This window comes from Tamandua tetradactyla, chromosome 14 (genome assembly GCF_023851605.1).
Source record: "Tamandua tetradactyla isolate mTamTet1 chromosome 14, mTamTet1.pri, whole genome shotgun sequence".
Taxonomy (NCBI): domain Eukaryota; kingdom Metazoa; phylum Chordata; class Mammalia; order Pilosa; family Myrmecophagidae; genus Tamandua; species Tamandua tetradactyla.
The window spans coordinates 20,246,337-20,270,842 of NC_135340.1; the positions used below are offsets into that span (position 1 = coordinate 20,246,337).

At 41.8% G+C, this 24,506-nt stretch overlaps 1 protein-coding gene and 1 long non-coding RNA gene across 10 annotated transcripts in view; one reads left to right on the plus strand and one right to left on the minus strand.

Moving 5' to 3' along the window:
- NPAS3 (neuronal PAS domain protein 3) overlaps positions 1–24,506 on the minus strand; it is a 927,883-nt gene that overhangs the window by 38,823 nt on the left and 864,554 nt on the right. For 5 of the 8 annotated variants that reach the window (XR_013162217.1, XR_013162215.1, XR_013162214.1 and 2 more), the window contains 2 exons: positions 22,547–22,671; positions 19,402–20,822 (listed from right to left, as the gene is read on the minus strand). Coding sequence is in view for 1 of the 8 variants with exons in the window: in XM_077126978.1 (XP_076983093.1) it covers positions 19,474–20,822; positions 22,547–22,671 (1,474 nt within the window). In the remaining 7 variants the exon portion in view is untranslated. Of the gene's footprint in view, positions 1–16,358; positions 20,823–22,546; positions 22,672–24,506 lie in introns of those variants that run through there. The other 3 variants (XR_013162216.1, XR_013162213.1, XM_077126978.1) reach the window with 2 other exon arrangements.
- The window catches only part of LOC143655668 (uncharacterized), a 156,226-nt gene continuing 146,015 nt past the window's right edge, over positions 14,296–24,506 (plus strand). The window contains exon 1 of one of the 2 annotated variants that reach the window (XR_013162218.1): positions 14,296–14,472. This is a non-coding gene — a long non-coding RNA (uncharacterized LOC143655668). Of the gene's footprint in view, positions 14,473–20,444; positions 21,254–24,506 lie in introns of those variants that run through there. The other variant, XR_013162219.1, reaches the window with a different exon arrangement.

Here is a 24,506-nt window from a genome sequence, read left to right on the forward strand (position 1 = left end):
TACTTTAGTGTCTGATCACACTTAGACATTGACAAGAGTGAGTTAGCCTTCTCTGAGATAATTCTGATGCTATTTCCATCTCGTATCCCTCTCTATTTCTTTCTATGTCAGACATAGTTAAGAATTTGGTTAATTCATCTGTATTAAAATATGTTAAAACCAGATAAAAATTAAAATACCTCTGGAGAAAATGTATGACAAACTTTTAGGGGGCTCTCATTTGACTCTATCTCATTCCTGTTTCAAAACAAAAAGTGCAGCATTGGGAAACTGAGGCATGGGTAAGGAGACTTGCAAAGGTCATTTTAACATTGAGGACCTACGCCTCCTGCTTTGAAGTGTAATGTTGTTCCATTAAATCTCCTGTCCAATCTGAAGCTGCTGAGACTCTCAGTGGAAGCAGAAGGATACTGCGTGAAACGATGGGGCTAGCATGGGACATGGAATTTTGGAGAGGACCCAAAAGCTAACATGCTCTCTAGTTCATTTGCTCAAGCATTTCAAATTCTTGTTCCTGGGTGGTCTTGTTTGTCCCAGATCAACCTGTTCTTTTGAAATGCCAGAAAATGTGACAAGAAGCACAAGAAGCAAGGGTTGAAGAATCAATTTTAGTCATTTTAGAGTGATAAGAAGAGGATTTTTTAGAAGCTGATTGACTTTTAGGACCCACTCTGTTTAATTCATATAAACAAAGTCTCACTTATGGAATTACAGAAGAAGCCTTATCTGACGAGGTCAGTACTAAAAGATTAATGAAAAAGTTGGTTGAAGCATGGAATTTATTTTAAAAACAAACCATAAAACACTTAATGCATAAGTATCTACAGCATTTCATACTAAATTAAGAACCTAATTGTGTTCATTCACATTTTTATTTGGGTTCAAGGCTTTTTTTTTTTTTGAGTATGAGTTTACCAATTAGAGTCTTTCATCATATTTCTTGCCTAAATGATACGCAAAATGCATTGTCTTAGTTGTACAAATTTTACTTGAAGAGAGGTGCCAATGTAAAGATGACTCTGACACTGTCTGAGAGCAGAATCCATCTACATCTTTTTTTTATTTAAGTTTTTCCCTCTCAGTGTTTCATAGTCATTAACATCAGTTTTTTAAAGTGACTCTCCTTTGAGGAATCTTCTTTACAAAATATCGTTCATCCTAATTTTCAAAGAACCAATGATTTTCTTTGCATCCTCACATTTTAATATTTACGCACTCTGTTATTCACAGTCAGTATCACCCAGCAGTTGCAGGAATGCAGCATGCCTGGGGGTTGGCCATCAAGAATGGTGTGAGTCGATGAAGGTAGCTGGCCTGCTAGGCTGAGGTTAGAGAACTTCTCTATGTGTTGTCCAAACATCCCTCACTCTAGAGTTAAGCGACTGGGCTCCAGAGAGAAAGGTGACCTCTATCAGGTCACAGATGAAGAGAGCTATTATTATTGGCTCTGTTTCCTGACTCTTAGTTCACTATGTGGTATTCTGTCATGCTGATTCATTTTGAATATGCTTATTTTTTCCAAGTAGTTAATTTAAATATGTTTTTTGCTCCCCTTTCTCTCTAATTTCGATTGTGGTTGACTTCTTCAGGGCTCCTAGCTTAAATTTTATAATAATATTTAATAACAAAAACAAATTTGCTAGATCTTCACTTTTTTTTAAGGATCACAGTGGTTCTACAAATTGAGACATACTTTTAGAACATGAATTCTTCTTACATTTCATTGCCTGCCATTGCTAGGACCTTGGAACACTTTAACTTCATTTATTTCTCTTCTGACTTACGGTACATACTAGTGTACTCTCATCCTCCCTATATTTGAAACTCCACAAGGTACGGTTATTACTGTTACACAGAGTCATTTTTTATTTTGGACCTACCCAACATTATTTGCATTTTGCCTTGCTTTGAATTTTATTTTTTTGCATTTCTTAGTTTCCATCTAGGCTCAATTTTCTTCTTGGAGAAAATATTTTAGCATTTTCTTTAGCATAATCGTGCTGGTGATAAGTTTTGTTTGGTTCATCTGGATATATCTGTATGTCATCTCCATTTTTTGCCAGATATAGAATTGTGGGTTGGTAGATTCTTTTTGAACTTTGAAGATATTCTCTTGTTTTCTATTTTCATTGGTATGTTAGCTGTTGGTCTTAGTATCTTTTTTTTTTGAAGGGGACATGGTGTGGGTACGTTTATTAGCTATCTTTTTTGGGGGGAACAATGACATTATCTAAAGTTATCAGAGTGTTGATGGACTTTGGGCATTATACATGATGCCTAATGAATGCAAGTGACTGAAGGATGCACCAACTGAGAAGTACATATGCTTGAACATTGGGCTGCTGAAAGAGGGATGATGGGGCAGGCCACGGTGGCTCAGCAGGCAGAGTTCTTGCCTGCCATGCTGGAGACCCGGGTTCGATTCCCAGTGCCTACCCATGAAAAAAAAGGAATGATGTTATGAGGCATGCAACATTGTGAATGAAACTGTGGGACATTTGGTGAGGCAAAATAAGCCAGAAACAAAACAGCAATTATTGTATCATCTCATTTAGAAAATGCTTACAAGAAAACAGGGGTCTAGATTGTAAGCTCTTATAGCAGTCACATTTAGTTTGGAGTGGTAATTGCTGTTTCTGGATTTGAGGCATTTTTATATATGTAAAACCTGCATTTGGCGATAAGAATGTAGCTGATCAGGTCGGGATTACAGTAATTCAGAATACAGGGGTAAGGAAGACATTGTCTATATTTTAGAACCTCATCTACTCTTTGAGACCAAAGGAAGATAGGTTATTTGATCCAGAACCTAAATTTTCTGTAGCACATAATCTAACTCAAACTGTCTGGATAGATCATTTAATCAATCCAAGCACAGGGAGTCCAGAATAAGAATGAGGGCCTTTAATTCTGTACAGTTTAATGTTATGCCTGGATATTCCCAGAATATATTAAGCAAATAATCAAAAAGTATTGGCAAAGTCCCTTGAAGGAATGGGAGAAAAAATATGGAACTATTAAACTATACTGCCAGGGAAACCCCAGATGCTGTGTCAAACATTGGGACACTCAAATCAATAGGCCAAGCCCTTGATCTTGAGGCTTACTCTTGAGAAGCTTAAGTATATAACAGAGAAGTTCAGCCTACCTATAGGTATGCCTGAGTTACTTCCTGAGGACCTCTTTTGTTGCTCAGATTGTCCTCAATCTCTCTCTAAGCCCAACTCTGCAAGTGAAATCGTTGCCCTCCCCCCTGCATGGGACATGACATCCAGGGGTGAAAGTCTCCCTGGTGGTGTGGGAGATGACTCCCAGGGATGAATCCAGACCTGGCACTGTGGGATCAACAATACCATCTTGACCAAAAGGGGGAAAAGAAGTGTAACAAATAAGGTGTCAGTGGCTGAGAGAGTTAAACAGAGTTGAGAGGCTAATCTAGAGGTCACTTTTAAAAAAACTTTAGTTAGCTATTGCTACCATAACTTGTCAAACCCCAGCCAAAACCATTCCCACCAATCCTAAAGAACACTTAGGGCATTATATAAGATTTTACAAAGGTTCCATGCACTAGGGTAACTTTCCAGAAATCTACAACTCCAGAAGGGTCCCGGGACCTGATAAGTTCTGAAATGCAGAGGGCCCAGCCTCTCTGGAACATAAAATAGTTCTATCCCCCATCCCATATTATCGACAGCCCCTTCCACCGTGAAAAAGCTAGAATGGGCATAGCCCAAATAGCCCTAAAGAGTGGGAGAAAGATCAGAGAAGATGGTGGAGTTATACAGAGAAGGTAGGCTTAACAAATGAGTATGATTGCAGAATCATTATATTGATATTTCTTTTGTCTTCGGTATCTCAGAGAAGCTGGAATTAAAAACCTAAAATTGTGGAGTTGTAACCCATGCCAAACTCTGAAATCTGTTCTACGACTAATTGTTGTACCATGCTTTGAAATTTATTGCTTTTTTGTATATATGTTATTTTTCACAAAAAGGAAAAAAAGATTCTCCTAGCCTCCAGTTTTCTGGAGCAGCCGGAAGGAAAAAAATCTGAAATAGTGGTGTGGTAACCCATAACAAACTCTGAAATCTGTTCTGTAACTACTTGTTGAAGTGTACTTTGAAAATCATTGCTTTTTCTTTCTTTTCTTTATATATATGTTATATTTACCATTAAAAAACATTTTAAAAATTGAGATAATTTGAGGCTTTAGTTGATAGTATTTTCTCCAGGGATGTTTATGTTTACTTTTGAGTAATCGCTAGGTTAGGGATGTAAGATGTTTTACAGTGTTCCAATTGTGATGATTTGAAGCTAGGCTTCAAGAACTATGATGAATTATCTGAGTCAGGTTTTCCCTTCCTGTTAGGGTGTTTGGCAAGTTATTACTGAATTAATTTGGGATTCTACTCCAAAGCCTCAGTCTGTGTTGAGCCCTGAAATACAATTCAACCCTTAGTCAATGATTACGCCAAAAGCACCATTTGATATCTCATCCATTCTCTCACCTGCCTTTTTCAGAATTGTCAGGTATCTTGAAGTGAAAAGAAGTTCCAATTGCAAGGCTCACATTTTTGTGTTTCCTTCTTTTCTTGGATCTCAGTCTTATGATTAGTCATTGTCGTAGAATGAAGATGTTGTGGACACATTTTATATTTTCAATACCTGTACTTGTTCTCAGTGGGAAGGTTGGTGTACCTTCTTCTGCCATGATAACCTGATGCTTTCTTTTTAATTTGAAGTGTTTTTTGTTAATTTTTTATTTTATTACCGTGCCCTTCTATTTTCCTTGGGTTAATTTGATCATTCTTACTTTTCTTAAGATGGATGCTTAACTTAATTTTCAGCCATCATTCCTTCCTAATATATGTTTATAGGGTTATATTACTTCTCTTTAAGTAATGCTTTAGCTGAGTCCTATAAGTTTTGAGATGTAATATTTTCATTATTGTTCATTTACTTTCTAATTTCCATTATGATTCCTTCTTTATTTATAAGTTTGTTTCTTAATTTTGAAACATATGGTGCTATTCCAGTTATATTTTTGTTATTGATTTCTAGCTTAATTGCATTGTGGTTGGATAACATATTGAACCTGAACATTTCAAATCCTTAGAAATTCATTGCGATTTGCCAAAGCCGATTACATGGTTGGTTTTATAAATGTTCTATATGTACTTGAAAGTAATATATATTTGTCAATTATTGAGTACCTTGTTATATATGCACAATTGGTCAAGTTGTCAAGTTTATTAATAATTTTGTTCAAATCATTTATATCCTTACTGCTTTATCTGTCTTTTCACCTGTTCTATCAGTTTGAGAGAGAGAGATATGTTTAACTTTCCCAACATAATTGTGGATTTGAGTTTGAAATTTTTGGTTTTATAAAGTTTTGGGCTATGTTATATAGGTATACAAATATAAAATGATTACATTTCTGGTGACTCAGGCATTTTTTTCATTATGAAGCAACCCTCTTATCTTCACTAAATTTTTTTTTTGCCTAAAAATCAATCTATCTGTTATGCAAATTATTTAAAAGAAAAAAAAGTGATGACTCTTTCAGGAGTAATTTCCTTCTCCAAGACCTCCTTATATACCAAAGAGAAAAAAACCCCTATCATAGTGGTTAATAAATCAGGATTTGCAGTTAGAGAGACCTGGATTATTATCCTGATTCCACCACTTCTTAGTTATGAGACCTTGAACAGGTCACCTAATTTCTCTGATTATCAGTTCTCTATTTGTAGGTTAGATGTAACAATAGCATTTGTCATGAGAATGCCCCAATGAGAGAATAATGTAAAGTGCTTACCACAGTGCCTGGCATACAGTACATGGTAGCTGTGATTTTCTGCTTTTGATGACCTGATGTTTGTTTTCTTTGGAGTTGTCCTTAGAATCTTCAGTTGCCCACATTAAATGTAGATACTTGGCAATGTTAAAAGCCTCCAGCTTGGGCGTGTGTCATGACTCTAGATAATTGGTGGCTTTTAGCAGCATTAGTTTGGATTCTAAGTCCTGGTTCATCTTCCAGTAAGAATTTCCCAATTCCATCCATTGCCAGGCATTACTGTGCCCATAAACCTTCTCACTGTAATCCGGTAGTAAAATTTTACTTGAGGCATTTCCTGATTTATTCTCTGAGTTGTTCACTCAAGGGGCCTTTTGATCTTTTCTTCATTTTTGAGCTATGTCTGTGCTTGGCGCATGGGGATATTTCAGATAACACATCGTAAGGTAAATAGATTCACAGAAGGCACCACCTCACAACAAATGGAATATAGAATGTTCTAGTGTTGTCTGTGTAGCCAGAGTGGTTGTATTTTTGACTGTGAAGCACTTTCCCTTTTCTTTGTGAATCTTCCTGAGAATTCTAGTTAGCTAGAAGTCAACTGTTTCCTAAAGAATCCAAGGACCTCATTGCACCATACCTTTAATGTTGAAGCTTCTAGTTTTTCCCACATTTGACTCCTTGTGTTTTCCCATCCTTGCACTAGAATATGTAAGGAGCAATGGAGGTGAAAAAAAAACAGACTTTAGCAAAGAACTTGGGAACTTGCTTTAGTGATAAAAAGCCATCCAGTTTTCCAAGTATATACAGTGAAGCTAATAGAATAGTTATATCAGTTAAGAATTATATTCAGCTGCAAAATAAATATTCCCCCACTCTCTAAAAATAACAAGGCTTAAACAAGATGGAAGGTTATTCAATATCATATAAAACAGGTCCAGAAGTATGTCGTCCTGTCTGACATGGTTTGATCCTCCCATATTCATGTCCCACTGTTCGAGCACATGGCTTCCATCTTTAAGGCCCCTTCGTGGTCCAATATGGATGCTAAACTCCAGTCATTATGTCTGAGTTGCAAGTTAAAATAAGGAGAAACAGAAAGGTGCTGTTTCCAGTTATCCTACTCCTTTTTATCAGCTTTCATGGAAGTCCCTATGCTGTGTTCATAGCTCTTTGGCTAGAACTTCATCATCATACATAATATATCTTCAAGGGAGGCTGGGAAATATAGTATTTTTTTCTGGGCAGCACTGTACCTAGCTAATGTTTTGGGCTCTTTTACCAAGGAGGAAGAGAATAATGGATATTGGGAAGTCAACCAACAGTCTTTGTTATAATGGTATTGGTCATAGAGGCTTAACTGGGTAATGATTCTGCATGCCTCAACCCCAGGCTCATCCAGGCTGAGATCATACTCATCCTTTCTCCACAGAATCAGAACTCAATCAAATGCTGCATTACTTTCTCTTTCTTGGAAGCACATTTCTTTTTTAAAATATGGAATATAATGTGAAAGCCAATGTGGATTATCAGAGAGGTCATGCCAAACAAAGCCAATTAATTTCTTTGGGAAGAAATGTCAGAGTACAGTAAGTCCTTGATACATGCACAGAATCTTATATGCCTGACCTTCCTGCATGCACAATGTCTTCTATGACTGCAGCATTCTTTCCAAGGCCCAAGCTGGGAGGTAAGTCAACATGGTGCATATATGGGAAGAAGGTGACAAGATTGATTTCAAAAAGACAAGACTTTGCTTTAAGCCCCCCCTTGTTGAGTATCCATTTGAGTAATTTAGGGACTGTAATTTTTTCAAAGAAAGATCATACCAATCAGAATCAAATAGAAGGCTGCTCCTCAGGAACGAATCCTTTACTTTTTCATTTTCTTCATTGTCAAATCTCTGCAAAGAGTAGTTTCATATGCTATCTCTGATTGCCACTTCATTTGACACTTCACTCAACACCTAACTTTTATGCAACCAATAATGTTGATAATGTTGATTATTCTGGCCTTCTTGAACCTCTTTCTTTCATTGATTTCTGTGATATCAACTTCCCTTCTTCCTTCTGGCCTTTTACTTAATAAAACATCCTTTAAGGACTTTATGCCTCTGATCACTTCCTTGTGACATTTCCTAGCATTCCATTCTTGGCCCTTTTCTCATTCTAGTCCCTCTACCTGAGCAGTGTCACCTACACCCGTGGCTTCTCCTGTCTATGTGCTGATGTTTCCAGTACCATATCATTAAAATAGATTTCTTTCCCTAGGTCTAGAACTATTTTTCCAACTTCTCCCTGGACATTTCTCTCTGGATTTCCCATAGGTACTTAAAATTTACCATATTTAAAATGAAGTCCTTGCAACTCTTCCTACTTCTCTTAAGCTTTCCCTTTCTCCTGCATTCTTAATAGTTAGGTCAGTGACACCCACTTAGCTAAGCCAGAAGCCTGGGATTCTCTTTTCCTCCTTCCTCCCCATCATCTCTCTATGTATCTAATCAATCACCAAGACCTCTTTCTCAAATCCATCCCTTTCCTTTCATCCCTACCCCATCCTTGCTCATGGGATAGTCCTACAACCCTCCCAATTTTCCTCTTTTTAACCGAAGCTATCCTTCAAACTTCCACAACAGTGACCCTTCCAAAACAAGAGCTCAATTGTGCCACTTCTTTGATTAAAATTCTTTGAACTTCCTATTGCTTTTAGAATGTCATTCAAATTCCTTAGCATAATGCTGAGGGTAGGTCAGAGGCCTCAGAGGGCTGCTGCTCAGCTACATGGGTCCTTTATATGAATAAGAAAAGCCCCCCCCACCACCACCACCGCTCTAGGCAAATGCAGTCTAGCAGATGCAGAAAGAGGCTTGGGGAGTGGAACATGCCTGCATGAGAACATGGGCCAACCCTCTGCTGGGAGGATGCAGCCTATTCTAGGACACAGGGCTTAGCTAACAGACCTTGAGCTGGAACTCAGGAACTTGTCAAGTGGCCTGTACCCATATCTGCACAATTTCTAGGGTGGTCATCACTCAAGCGTATTAAACTATTTGTAAGCTCTCTCCTAACTTTGTCTCCTAACTTCGTCTCTTAATTTTGTCTCCGCTTTCCAGGAATCACTCCTTTGCTTGCTGCTCACCCTCCCCCACTTCCCAACACTCCCTCCTGGACTAACTCCTACTTATCTTTCAAGACAGAGTCTAAGCATCACCTCCTCCTCCTGGGAGGCTTCTCTGCCCTCAGGGCCTGAGTTATTTGCCATCTCATGCTGAATCCCTAACAGAGGCTCTGTTTCTCTGTCATGTCATATGTCACACTGTTGTGATGATTAACTTTTTCATTGGTAAGCAAACTTGCGGGCAGAGGGTAATTATTCATTGCTATATTCATGGCCTCACCCTGGGTAGATGCTCACTAAATTATCTGTAGGGCAGTACCAGAAATTAAGCAAAACTCCAAGTTCCTTCAGACCTCAGAGGGCAGAGAAGAACTACAGGGTTTATATTTATTATAAAAAAAATTTAAGAAAATAATAATACCATTGAGTGATGCAAACCCATTACAAAACACTCCAGGAAGGAATTATTTCTTATTTATAAGCAAAGGCAGGAGTGGGAAGAGGGCAAATGCTGATGGTAGGCAAGGAATGCATGGTGTTTCAAGAAGCATATGAGGGGCCTTGAGGCAATATTTAAGACACTGGAGGAAGTTAGGGTGTGAATAGGGCAGAAGAGCTAAGAACAAACGCGAATTAAGCCTAGCAGCAGAAAGGGGAGCTTCTGTTGGACATCTATTTTTGCAATTGACTGGATATTTGACCTCCGGGCAAGTCATTAACCTCTATGTCTTAGTTTCCATATCTGTAAAGTGGAGATAATAATGCTTCTCTACTTCAAAGACTTATAGATTAATCAATGTCTGCAAAATGTCTCTAAGTTGGGCAATGCTATGTAAATATCCAGTGTAGCATGTAGGAAAGTCAGGTGTAAATACTAGACAAACAAATCTGAACTTCCTTTAATTTTATTCAAAAGGAAAAATAATCGCTCATGTCCCAATCCTAGAAAAAGCTATTAAGGAAACAGCAGTTACATTTTTATTTTTGGAAAACTGTCCTTTTAATGATTATGTCTTTTGCTCTTCTACCTGACTCCAAAGCAGAGGTGTCTGATGAGATTGGTAAATTCCAGCCTGGATTGAGGCCTTTTGGATTGATCAGTGTGAATCTAGCAGAGCTGCTGGTGCTGGAAGGGCTCTGGCTAGTATAGGCTGCTGTCGATTTCCCTGGGGCAGGCTATGGAACTTTGGGCTTATGTGAGCTTCTTTACTTCCTCTCCACTGCCCCTCCTGCCTGTACCAGAAAGGAACCACCCCGGCCAGGGAGAAAGGGGCCAGGAGCTTAGAAATCTGGCTCAGGGCACTTAGAGGCTTCAATAGAAAATTCACGGTTGGAAAGGAGGATAAAACTATTGGCTTATGGGTACTTTTTGGATCATTTAATGTGATCAAAAATTTAAAAATTTAAGAATTTACAATCATCTCTTCCCCAGCTTTCTAGAAAGGGTGGTTTTCCTGAAAGGACCTTTGATTTTCTTAGCAGACTTGAGGTCCTCATTGGGCTACACCAGGTGATAGGCTCGGAGGAGAAAGGGGGAGCTGAGAGGGCACTTGCCCTAAAGGAGACAAAATGCAGCAGATTCTCAGAGGCCCAGAGGAGGCAGGCCCAAAGGACGTGGAGTGAGGGAAGGAGGCCAGCTGCCCAAAGGGGTGTTCTGTGCATGGGGGAAGAAGGGAGGAGGAGAGAGATTTGTCTAGCTTGTGAAGACAATGGCGCATGAACGGGAGAAAGGAGCTTTGAAGGAGATATTGAGAAGTTTTACTAGGCTGTGGATTAGGAGTTGTGTCTCTGTCTTTATCCCTTCCACTCCATCACCTTCTTTTTAATGAGCTATATATTAAGATTGGCCTTAAGGCAGGGTATCTCACCACAGTCCAGGTACATTCAAGAAACTTGAAGGTTTAAAAATAAGGGCAGCTCTTAGGAAAGACGGTATTTTAGACCAAGTAGCACAGTGTATTCGAAACCTGGTATAGTCTTGCTAGTTGTCTGGGGGCGGGGTGGGGTGGTATTTTGGGGTTGGTCAGGCTGAGTCCAGCATCTCCAGGACAGAAGTGTCCCTGTTTTCCTGCACTCGGTGGGGCTCACTGCTGGACACCTGCCCTCCATTTTCTTAGGTACATTTGGATGGTAAGGAGAAGACTGTCTGATGTCAGCTCAGGCCATGCATACTCAAGGGCTGTCCTCAAGACAGAGGTGGCATTAGGGGACGGGACCTGCTCAAATGCTTGGCTCTAGTTCCTCCTTTTGGGGAACTTAACTGCCTTCCCTGTTGGTCATCTCAGATTGTATTGCTCTGCCTGCATAGCTTGCCAATTAGGAGACAGAGGCCAATGAAAACAGTCTCACTGGAGTTCACCGTGAGCACCATTGCATTGCGGATTTGACCCTGTTGGGCAATCTTTTATCTTAAGAGAGAGTGCTTTCTCTTTGTTGCTTTGCTAGGTCATTTGTTTTTCTTCTGAATCATGAGATGAATGTGTTATCTAAGGAGGTGGCCTATTACCTTAAGGGTTGTTAAACCACTCGGTAAAATAGCTTGATGGAGGGTACCTTTTGCATTCTTATTTTGTTTGGAAGTATTAACCTCCCATTATCGTCATTGTAAAGTGGTTTAGGTCAGACCTGAACATTCTGGGCAGCTCAATTATTGCTTTGTATACAGACTTGGATATGGTATTTATTCCCTTTCCAAGTTCTGTACCCACCTCCGTTCACTTCTTCTACCTGCCGGCGTGAACTGCAGAACAGGGCGCCGGCTTCATGTACCTCTGGAAACTGTGTTTTTTTTTTTTTAAAAATGTGGGGATATTATTGAGTTACTGTTATTCCCTTGGTTTTCTGAGACTAAGTCCTTTCTCTTTATTAGTACTGCCTGAAATGGAGTAAACCTTCTGTTTGTTTTTATCTTCTGAATGAGATCTTTTCAAAACGGCTTCTTTGGGGGAGTTGGAAATAATTAATTTTCTCCCCCTCCCTCCATCTTTCTCAATGCGTTTAATATGAACTTTCGTAATGAAAACTCATCTCTCATAAACACTGGGTTGGCCCGTTTTCTGTGTGCCTGCTCTGTCCTGCTCTGAGTGATGTGTAAATAAGAGGCAATCTGGTGATGAGTTTTGCTTGTGTGGTGCAGAAGGGTGGAGAAGGAGGAGGGTTTGATGAATAGAGGCAACCAGAAAATGCACTTGATAATAACATGGCCATGATTGATGTTGCAATTCCTGAAAAATTATCATTGTGATATAATTATTTGTTTATGAACTGTGCCCTGAGACTCCCGAGTTTGTGATTATTCATGGCACAGATAAAACTCTAAAGTCAATAATTCATCAAGGGTATAATGGTTTTGTTTGGGGGGGTTGGGGGGGTCACATGGATATTGCATCCTGTTTCTGACACTTCTGCTATAAATCTGAGAACGCCTTCAGTATGGGGAAGGGCCCCGTTCTTATCCTCTGCTTTTTTTTTTTAAACCTTAAAGTAGTTTGAATATATTATTTTTAAAACTGTAATTAATTTTCTTTTTCCAAAAAAAAAAAACTTTAGGCATACAAACATTATCTGGGCCATTTTTATTGGTGTATCCCATCAGTTCCACACAGAGAGCAGTGAACAGAAGAATAGAAAACAGCTGTGCTTTATCCACAGAAAAAGTACAAGAAAAGAGGTGGAAATTCAGGGATTACGAGTTCAAATTCCCAGTAGAACATATATTCAGTGACTCTATTTGGGATCATCTCTTTGATTTTGATCCATAAAAGGGGGTAAAAGGAGACATCCTAGTTTTAAGAAAATTGATGAGTTTGCCCTCATAATTCTTGAGTTGAGTGGATAATTTTACATGTATACACCAGGAGTCTTGGCCCCTCTAGTTCTGTTCCTGGAAAATGGCTGATATGGTCGTTTCTCTCCAATTCTTTCCATTTATCATGGTAGGTCTCTCGCCATCTGAGAGTACTCACAAGGGAACAGCCCACTGGAAATGTTTGTTATGGGGGCCTTGGGTCCTTGTACTTCCAGGCTTCCATAAATACTAGGCCTTTCCTCTCCAGCAGGGCTGTGTGGTCTCAAAGGAAGTCTCTCAATGAAAAGGAGAAACTTCTTCTCAAAGAGACGGGCTCTTGCTCACCTTCCATGCCTAGTGAACTTATTTCCTTAAATTGCATTTAACTCACGGACGTGCTGACATTACATGAGGGCTTATATAAAAGGTGAGAGGCTTACTTTAGTGAAGTTTGTGAGAAGACCCAGGAACTTGGTTGACTGGAAATTCAAGATGAGAAAATATCATGGCCTAGCTGTTAAGAAGTGACTGCAATCTCAGGCTGGTTTAATTGACAGCTTAATGTCTTGAGCAAGGGGCATTATGGGATTTCTATCCCATGTAGGTACCTGACCACATCTGGGGCCCTGTGATGGGTCCTAGATGCCACATTTTAAAAGAGGCCTTGACGAATTTAGTGGACCCAGAAGAGGGTGGTTGAGTAGGGTTATGAAGGCTCTGCCACAATGTCATTGGAGGAACAACTGAAAGAACAGGAGACACTTAGCCTAGAGACTTCCTGAGACTCTGGCATCCATCTTCACATACTTGAAGGGCACAGAAGACTATGGAGATATAGAACATAAACTCCAGAGGTGAGATCTCAGCTCACCGCCATTAACAATTTCAGTCATCCAACAGAGGGCTGGATAGATCCTCAGCACTAGAATTGTTTAAGGAGATTTCTACACAAGAAGGGTCCTTCTTGCTTGCTGATATTTTCTGAGTAATTACTGTATCTATGTAGCTAAATGCTTATCTGAGAGGAAATACTATTAAGTAGTACCTTCTTGTGTGTCTCCAGTCCAAGATCCATTTGCTTCTCTGTCCACTGGATAAGACGTCATAATTTACTATGTTAGTTACCAATTGCTTGGACTCTTTCCTTTCCTACCCTCTGTCCTTCCTCTACTTAATTTATTGCTATATATGAGGTCTATATTATTGTGAAGACATTCTCCCCACCACAAATATCAGCAAACATATCTCTGTGACAGCGTTGTGGGCTAGCCAAGGAATCAGGACTGAATGAACTTACTGCCTTATCCATTTGCCATTCCTTTCTGACAGAAACCCAGGCAATCCTGGGTCAAATCACATGGATATTTCCAGCGGAATTTCTGCTTCTTGACAAGTCGTGTTTCATTTTTTTCATATGTCCTTATCCATGAGAATTAAAGAGATCTTTACTAAACCAAGACTATTTGTAAATCGCTGAACCAGCCACTGAAGGGGACATGACAGTGCAGAAGCCATGCTCCGTGCTGTTGGGATGGTTACCAGGTCAGACCCCCTTCTTTATAATGGTTTCCTAGGAGACACAGGAAGGCAGGAGAGGGTGTTCCATTAGTTGTCATCATTCTTTGGGAATTATGGTAAAGACTTACAAAGTTTGTCTATTTTTTATTACACGATATCAAGGTGGCATCCCTCTTCACCAAGTCCTTCACTCTTTCCACTTTTGAAAATCTGGATAATAATCTTCACTTGAACAGACCGTCTTCTGGGCTTGGTAATGTACATTAGCTCTTACATCCAATGCAACGCATAGGCCAAGTCGATTTCAAGTTGTTTGTAGCCTGCTCAATGTAAACAGGCTTTGTCTAGGCATAGGGGAGGACAGCCCACATCTTTCGCCTTGTCCTGCCTGCTGCTTTTATTTAAACATTTTTTCTTTCTTGCTTTCCATTGCCAAATAAACCAGTATCAGTATCACCTGGGAGGCAGAAGGAGGTGGCAGAAAGACCTGGGCCACTGACCTGTTCTGTCCATGCCCTGCAAACCAGAGCCTCAACGAGGTTGGCTGCTGCCAGCCTGGCAGAGGAGAGGCTCTGTGCTCTGGGGGATCAGTGCCCTGACTTGGCTGCTAGTCCTGCTGCCGGGGATGTGGCAGGGTTTCCTGCTTGGCAGTGGGGCTGAGCCGAGGGCTTGCTCTCTCTTTCTGGCTGAGACACGCACAGAGAGGTTTATTACAACAGTGATATATTTTAGCATTGATGGGTACAAATACAGGACAAGGAACTTGTTTATGCTGTGGGAAGCTTGAGCTTGGGTAAGAATTGGGATTTGTACCACTTGCACTGCAGAAGCTCCATATACCATGAGCCTTTCAGTTCACTCTTCCCATGTCTGGCTTCCCTTTTTTCAATCCCTGTTGCCACTACCTCTCTGGACCAGCACTGAAGAGATTTCCAGAGGTAAAGTGCTATGGCAGGCCAACGACCTCATCCGGGAGACAGGGGTCACTCCTAATTCCACACTCATATAGCTCTGCCCCTGCAGACCCTTCCCCATGTAAAACTCGGAAAGTATCACCAACTATCAACTCCATCAAGGCCTACCAGAGTGCCCTAGGTAAGCTAGCTTCATCACCTCATTATAGTCTGTTAAGAAATGAGCTGCTAGCATCACTAATTTTTTGACCTCTCAATATTGGTATACTATATATCCTTTTGCCTCTCAAGAGCAAAAAGGGAAAGATAAATTTTGAAAAAGCGTTCAGGAGAACCCAATGCTATGTTCCCAATTACTCTCTCCCAATTTCTGATTTTTAAGTACTTATTTCAAGGACCCATATAAGATACGGTAGAGAAATCTAGGTCCCCCCCCCCAACCCTAACCACATTCCATATCCTTCAGTCTGAAGTGTCCCTCTATTAACGAAAATCAACCCCAAATTGGCAAATGTCACTGAAGACTTAAACCAGGGAGATGGTATTTATTATAGACCTTAGTTTTGGGGCAAAAGTATTTGCCTTTTCTTTCAGCTCAGTCCATTCATATCTCATCATTCTCTGCAGAACACAGACTTAACAGGCGACCCATCTGTATTAACTTTGAGATAACAGCTGGAACTTTGTTTTGTTTTTTTTTTTCTTAAAATGTTAGCCAGCTGACCTGCCTTAACATGTGACAGGCTGCAAGCTGACCTAACCATAACACAGCACAACTATGACATACTTAGCTTGTCTGGAGAAAGAAAATACATATTTAGTATAAAAAAAAGATATAAGCAACAGAACAGTTGGTTATACATTATAAATTGTAATAAATGAAAATACTGAGTGCATTTTAAATGATTAATGTATGAAAACTGTCATCACACTGTGCATTAATCAGGAAAAAATGCACTTTCCATAGTGGTTAATGTTGCAGGCCCATTGTTCAGCTCTGATAATGTGCATAATAATGCTCGGTATGACAATGAGTTGGGATAGCTGAAAATTTAGGATGGTTGCACGTTTGTTGTAGTATTTGGATTAGCATCTTAATCTGTGCCTTGTCAGCCTCATCAGCATACAAGCTATGTATTTTTTCAAAATCTAGCAAAAATACATGGATGCATCAGTTCTTTGTTTTTACTTTTTTTTTTTTTTTTAAATAAAGAATAATGGCCAACGTACCTGCTCAAACAAATACTACCAGCATTCATTAGTTTGGATGGTTATATGTAAAAGAAATGATGCCAGATAGTAACAAATCCAAGAGAAGTTTATTATGAAAATGGCACCTGCGGATGAAAAAATTAAGTTACATAAAGACAACCATGTATGTGACATGTATGAGAATCTACAAAAGTATAAAAAGAACCCTGTTGTAAATGAAGTATGTACATTTCTGATTTGCAGCATTATCAATGGTCAATGAAAAAAAATGTTTCAAAGTAAGCCAGGCACTCGGGAAGTTAGGTCCGGTTAGCTTCACACAAAACAAATGGACCATAGCTGTCGCTTTGTAACGTTTTAATTTTTTTATATATATACTGTAGAGTTGGTAACACTGCTAAGATTTTTATGAACAGAATATCCCTTTCCCCAATTATTCAGCTACTTGGCACCAGTCTCCTCATAAAAGTTTTCATATATTTGTACAAGAAATAGTTAAAAACACAGACACAGTCTTCACAGGTAATGAAGTGTTTTTTTTTTCATTTTGTAATTTTAAACACTATGGATTTAGACAGCAGCTGTGATTATCTGTTAGTTTAAATCACCAGAAGTCATTTTGACACAACACAGAAACATTTATAAATGAAAAAAAAAAAAAAAACAGCTGTCTAGCTGTTCTTTGTAGCTGATAGGTGCATTCCTTTGATTGTTCAATAGCTAGAGTAGAGCTTCCAAAATTAATCTTTAAATTTCTCGATCGGCCTTCTTCACCTTTTAAACCTGTTTAAATCCTTCAAGTAAGCTCACTATTCAAATTGGTGGCATTTAACTTCTTTTTTGTTTTCTGACTCCACCGTGGTTTGGGCCCAACTCACAGAATTCAAAGGTCCTAGAGGAGTCCACTCAACACAGTGATATTCAAAGGACAGCCGAGTTACTATATTAGCATTGCACACGTATAAACAAATATATATGACAATTCTATATTCCATTACCCCCTCCCCTTTTATTTTTTTTAAACTGTTGGTTGACCTTTGAAATAATTTTCTGTCTCACTGGTAACTGCTGTATATATTGCTCCATCAGCCAACCTGGAAGGAAACCAAAGAAAAGCACCCACTGCTTTATAGGTAGAGCACAAGGGACTCTGGGAATGTTAACAACTGAGGCTATATGGCATTGATTTATTTAATATATCTGAGCATTATTCTTCAGTGCTTGTGTTGCACTCCAGAAGAGCGAGTCATACCCAGAATTCCATTGTGGGAAAAATGGCTCCATTAACCTTGAGCTAGTTAAGAGTCTTTTTATCTCTGAGAATGAAAAAAGATTTTGGAGGTGGGGTGGGGAGAAGAAGAGGGAAAAGGGAGGAGGAGAAGGGGAGGGAAAGGAAGGACATGTAGGGGAATCTACACCAGCAAAGCAACAGCAGGAGCTTGGAAAGGAAAACGGAAGGTTCACAGACAGCAGAAGCAGCATAGGGTGACATCACAGAGGAAGGCCACCGCACAAAAACCACTAACCCCCAAGAATCACTGATTCACTAGGACTGCAGGAATGGGATTGTCCCACTCCAGACTAGAGATAGAGCACAGAGAAGACAAAGGACAAAACAACTACGTTAGCTTAGTATATACTGCATATAGAAACACACAATGAAACTGCAAGGGGACTGACAGCCAAGGACACGTACACATTGTACACATTACAGTTCTCACATCTGTTATTAGATGCCTTAACAAACAGCTGCCAAAAATGGAGTGGAAGCAGAATTCATACTTGACAGTCATTTGGAGTGTTTGACACTACACTGATTTCTGGCAACAAAGACAAAATAGGATATTTTTTTCTTTTTCTTTTTCTTTCTTTTTTTTTAATTTAATGTGCAGTTTTCAGTTGCAGTTATCTATTTGAAGCTTATTAACCCATTCTTTAGTTTTAAAACTTATTGGTTTCAACCTAGAAATAAGTGAACTAAAGGGAAAAAGAAAGTCCATCAAATCAGTCCCCCCAAATACAACCTTCCTTTTTTTAGCAAGAAATGAAAACAACAACAACAAAAAACCATGTTAAATATTTTTTTCCTTCTTTTACTCTGAAGTGTTATTGAAGTTGCAAAATTAGCCTCAGTTAGACTGAGAAAAGGAAAGAAAGAAAGAAAAAAAAAAAGGTCAAACAAAAGGCAGTATGAACCTAAACTGCTCCTCAAATCAGTTTGATTGAGTTTTCCAAAAGCCCCTTTAAAAAGGGCTTTACTGACCCATTAAATTTAATGTGAGGCTATGTTTGTTAGTTGGGAGGTAAAAAACTTTAAAGTCCTGCAGCAAACGTTAATGAGGGCTTTGTCTTAACTAACCAAGGAGACTGCAGCTATTGGGCTCCAAACCAGGACAGACACATTCTTTGCCAAAACCCAGCCCAGGAGCTGCATTTTGTATGACGACATTACAGATTAATAAATGATAGCACCATGGTTTTAGAAATTAAGTTAATGTTTCAGTAATTAACATTTAGTCCAACTTTGTTTTCAAACATTCTAGTCACAGGCCAGAAATTAAGCTTAAGAACCCAAATTATCTTTATGTGCAAGTAAGAAAATCTCAAAATCTTAACCATAAAAAGAGAATTAAATTCTGCATAAAATTCTAAAAGCCTACCCCCCTATTTTTAAAGGAATTAAGAACAAAAACAAACACCACCCCGTTTCATTTGACTTCGTCAAACAGGGCACACAATGTTTATACTTGTCTCTTTCAATCTTGATCATATCAAGACCTTCATGACGAAAACCCGACGGTTGTCACTTGAAACATCTCTTGACCACAAGGCTGAGTATTCTATGGCAGAGGCATATACACATTAAAGACATCTTAAGAGAGACGCAAAAGAAAGGAAAAACCCAACACACACATCTTAGAAGACGACAAAACGGCAGGCAACCGGCCACCTGACCCTCGGGAGGTGAAAAATAAACATATCTTTACACGAAAGGATAAGTCACGTGAAAGGAACAGGATGGGGATGGGAGCGTCGTGCCGCGAGGACACGCTGACCTGCTCGAATTCAAAGTGCTAGAATCAAAGGTCTAAACGAAAACGCCGACGATGCCTCCGCCGGGCGGCGCCTCAGTCCTCCTTGCGCTCCAGAGTCTGTGCCGCGTGGAAGCCGTTGCTGTAGACCGGGAAGGGCAGCGTGGAGAAGAGTCCCTCCGCCGTGGTGAACACGTTGCCGCCGGGCATCTGCGTCAGGCTGGCCGCGCTCACGGCGCCGCCGAACGGTCCCGACATGTTGAGCCGGTGCACGTGGTGGTAGAGCATCTCCATCGGCGTCTTGGGGTCCAGGCCGAAGCCCGGGCTGTTAACGTCCACGAAGTTAACAGCGTGCGCGTTGGGCAGCAGGTTGCCCTGCATGGCCAGGGTCACCTCGGCGGGCGCGTAGCGGATGGTGCCCGTGGTGTAGACCCTCTGCGCCGCCGTGCTGGTGGCGGCCAGGGTCCCGGTCACCCGGTGCACCAGCGGGAGCACGACGTTGCCCGCCTGCAACCGCTGCAGCGCCTCCAGGTCCCCAGTGTACAGCAAAGAGTTGGCCGCGCTGGGGCCCCCGCCGCCGCCCCCGCCGCCGCCCCCCCCAGGGTGCTTGTCCCGCGGAGACGCCGAGAGTGGGGGCGACAGCGGGTCGGACGTGACCGGGGCCAGGGCCGCAGTGGCGGAGGCGCTGAACTGAGTCTTGCGGGCGGCGGCCGCGCCGTCGGCGCCGGGAGGGGTGAGGACCGAGTCCGGGATGGCCACGTGCAGCCCCCCGCCGCCCCCGCCGCCCTGGGGAGACGGGAAGTGCTCGGAGCTGGGGGGCTTGGTCATGCTGTAGGGGGACTCGTTCCTGGAGATCTCCCGGTTGGGCGGGTAGTTCCAGATGCTGCTGTCGTTGTCGAAGTTGATGGGTTCCGAGATCTCCGTCTTGATCTTGAGCACCGAGGCACTGTTAGGGGAGGACAGCAGCCGCGGGGGCTCCACCAGGCCCGCGTCCAGGCCGCCGGGGCTCGACGCGCTGGACAGGCGCCGGCGGCTGGCGCTGCCGCCCTTCTGCCGTTTCCTCCTCTTCTTGCGCTTCTGGTGCTTGCTGGAGGCCTGCGCGCCGGCCTCGCCCGCGCTGTCCGAGTCCTTGGCGCTGTCAGACGTGAGCGACTCGCAGTTCTGCAGCCGCAGGTCCGATTCGCTCTCCACGTAGCGCTCGACCTTGATCTGCATCGGGCCCAGCGCGCCGAAGCCATCCTCGCCAGCCTTGGGGTTCTCAAAGTCCGAGTGCTCGAAGCTGTCGTCGCTCTCGCGGCTGTCGGGGTTGCTGGAGCTGTGGCCGTCGTCGTTGCAGTTCATGTCGTTGTTGCACGCGCTGCCCGACTTCTTCCGGTCGGGCTCCGGGTCCTCGCTGTTCTCGGACTGGTTTCCCTTCTCGTCGGACTTGGAGTTCTCGTTGTCCTCTGCGGGGGGGGCGAGAGGAGACAGCAGGTTAGCAGTGGCTGAAGCTGCCAGGTATAGGGCTGGGGCCAATCCTGAGCTTCACCACCCCCTTCAGGTTACTTAAAGCCTGGCCCTCCCTCTTTTGAGGGCCTCGATCTGCTGCACGTTTCCCACCGTCCCACTCAGGGCGTGATCCATGGACCCTGCAGCATTGGCGTCAACTGGGTGCTTGTTAGAAATGCGGAATCTCAGACCTCGCTCAGGCCTACTGAATCAACATCCTCGTTCTAGCAAGATCCCAGTGGTTCTTATACACATTAAAAGCTTGGGAAGTCCAACAAAAATACTCAGGGAGTTGGGCAGGGTAAACAACCTCTGGCATAAGGTGTTAGTGCCTCTGAAGACTGACGGTGTACAGCGGACTTTTGAAGGAGGGCAGCACTTTGCACAGGTGAGTCTGTTCACTGTTTCTCCTAAGTTATTTTGCCCTATGGCACTGACCACACCTGATCTACTATATGTTCTATGTATTTACTTTTGCCTAAATATAAGCTCCATGGGGGCAGGACATTTTTATCAGTATTGTGCAGTGCTACAAATAGGGGGGCAGACATAGTCTGTTCCAGAACTTCTGCCCTTGTTAAGAACAACGCAATAAATGCAATTTAGGGGATAGGAAAACAATCAAGATCCTCCATGCATGCTCCTTCTACCTCCCGGGATGTGTGTCTGTAATAGAAGATTGTGTGTTTTACAAGCTGGAATACAAGAGCTCTAATGGTGGGGGAGGGCTTGGGGGGAACCTAGACTCCTGCACCAGAAGATTTAGAGCATCTGTGGGGGATGATACTAGTTGGACTTTGCTGTGAAGCTTGTGGCGGACAGTCTGGAGTAGGACCTCGGGCAAACCATGTAACTGCTCCGGCCTCCACTTCCCCTTCTGTAGCAGAAAAGGTTAGGCTAGGAAAGCTTTAGGAATTCTGGCAGCTGTAAAATTCCATACGTTCTGTGCTTTCTGGGTATATGTGTGTCTCTAGAAAGGGATTGGGGAAAAATACAAAATTGTTGTATTAAATTCCCAGTGCCCCAAAGAACTTCTCAGAGAGTCTACTTGCCAAGACAATTGGAAATGGGAAAGCATGGATCTGTCCTGCATAGATTTAGAAAATAACTAGCAACCCAGCACCCTGAAAGGGACATTTACTGATACCGTTGAGCATCTCATTTTACTCAACCACAGTTAAGGACTTTGTTAACAGGCTTGGTGAGATCTGTGAATATTATGGGCTCTGTGTCACAAACTGTTACTGGAGCTAGCCTTGACATCTACTTACAGAGCTAATTAGGGGGGTAGGGAAGGTAATCCTTCTGTGTGGCCCATGAAAGGCTGAAATTAGGTGATTGCTGAATCAATTAATCTGTGTATTTATGTGTGTGTATAAATTCATACATACACCACCACGTATAAGTATATATTTATATTTATGCATGACTATACATATATGTATATATTGTGTGTACATAGACATATATGTATGTTGTGGTATGTCTATATATGTAAATTTACGTGTGTGTATATATACATATATATATACCTCTCTATATAGAGAGATTCAACAGTCAATGTGACATATGTCTACATATAAAATTTGACCGGTTGCTGTGGCTCTGAAGATGGCCATTGCCCACCCTCCCTCATATTTGGGAAGTCAAGCCATAATTGCAGAACATGAAGTCGTAATACCTGTAATACCTGAGGTGTCTTTAGAGTCTGATTCAGAGTCAGATGTCTCCGAGGATTCAGAAGTTTTCTCTGGCAGATGAGGGAGCTGTGCAATATCCATTGGTGTGTCCTTGTACTCAGGATTGCTGTAGGGTAGGGAAGCATTTGTCAAGAGTGCAAATCCTGATTCTCTGTGGTTTGCTTTTGACTATGCTTCCCCCACCTCCCATAACCCCCCTTCTCTGCTCCAAACTTCTGGACTTTAGATAGTTTAGAAGACCAAACACAAAATCATTTCTCAGCTCATCATGGGATGTTTACAGGAGCCTCTGGATTGCATGTGCCAGGGGACAGGTGCATCCTGGTACAATGATTGAATACCCAAATGCTAGAAATGAAAGCCACTAAAAAGCTTTTAAATAATCAAGTACCACTGGGGGCCAAGGAACTGAGCTGCTTGACAATCCTCCCAGCGTAACCCCTGGGGGGCGAGGGAGGATGAGAAGTACTCTCAGCAGTTCGTTCCCATACCGCCTGGCGTGCTCTACGTTCTCTTGGGCTCCTAATGAGTCCATTGCCTCGGTACCCTTGTCTTGGCCCCATTGATGTAGCTTTTCAGCTGTTCAGGTGGTTCCAAAGCTCTTGGGAGGGGGGTACCCAGAGTCCTAAGCGCCTAACGATATGACAGATGCACAGGTGCACCTTGGGATGCATTTATTATGGCTACTGAACTGTCAACACACCCATTACAATCACATTTTCATCTGCTCATGTGGTGTACACCTGTGGCTTGTTAGCTGGAAATCTGATTGCAGTGGAGAGAGTCCCAGTGTGAAAGAGGCCCTAACAGAATGGAGCTAACCCCATTTGCACATATGTGCTTAATTTTGGTTTTATTTTTAATTCAGAAATAAACTCTTTTGGAAAAGAGAGTGTGTCCGGTGAGTGTGAATTAGCTGTCTTCTAGAAATGCCACTCCAAGGCTGGCCCGATGTATGAGCAGAATAGGCTACAATGATCTGAAGGCAGAAGGAAACCCCCTTGCTTCAAACTAGGAAATGATTCTTCTTCCTTGAGGGCTAGCCAAGCAGAGATTTACAACAGGTGATTACTGATTCATCTGCTAACCTCTGGTGAAATCCCTACATTTGAGAGTCACTGTTTCTAAGACTACAAATATGCCTGGGAGGGTTAATTCACTAAGATGGATTATCAGGTATTTACTCTTTAGTGTGAATTAGCTTCAGCGGTTGAAGCTTTCTCTAGATAATCAGATAACACTAATGGTGGGAAGGTGGATTTAGCACTCATCAAGCACTGCGAGGAATGAGGGGAAGGCTAAGGGAGTAGCAACTTTAGAACAAGGGAGGAGAAGCCTGTATGGGGCCCAGAAATAAGGGATTGTGGGAAGATAGGGGGAGTATAACAGTATTGCTCAGGTAAAAACAAAGGACAATTATGTGAGGAGGAAAAACAAACTTCAGTGGCTGCTATTTCACCAAAGCCAAGTCACTTTCTTGCAAGGTCTCCACCCTACAGAAGTGATAGCCAATAAGTGGCAGACTTGGAGACTCCTCTATTAATCGGCCAAGGAATGTCAATGCCACAATACCTTCTTCTATTTTCTGTTTGTCATGTGAGTTTTGTATAACCTCCTTTGTTACGTATAGCTGCTGTTGCATAAAACTCTATGCAAACAAATTCCTGATATCAGAGCACATTTGAGCATATCACAAATACAGGGGATAGTTCACATGAAAACCAGGCTTTTGCGAAAGCCACATTAAATGCCCATACTTTTACCTTTAGAGAGAATTAATGTAGAGTAGAAGAGGTCAAAAGAGGAAAAAGAAAGTAGATAAATGAAGACTCTTTTAAGTGGTGCCCATTAAGGGCCCTTTCTAGAGCAATAATCATTAGTGGCTGATTGATAGGCTGCTGGTGGCGAGCACACTCATACCTCCAAGTCATCACCCAAGCA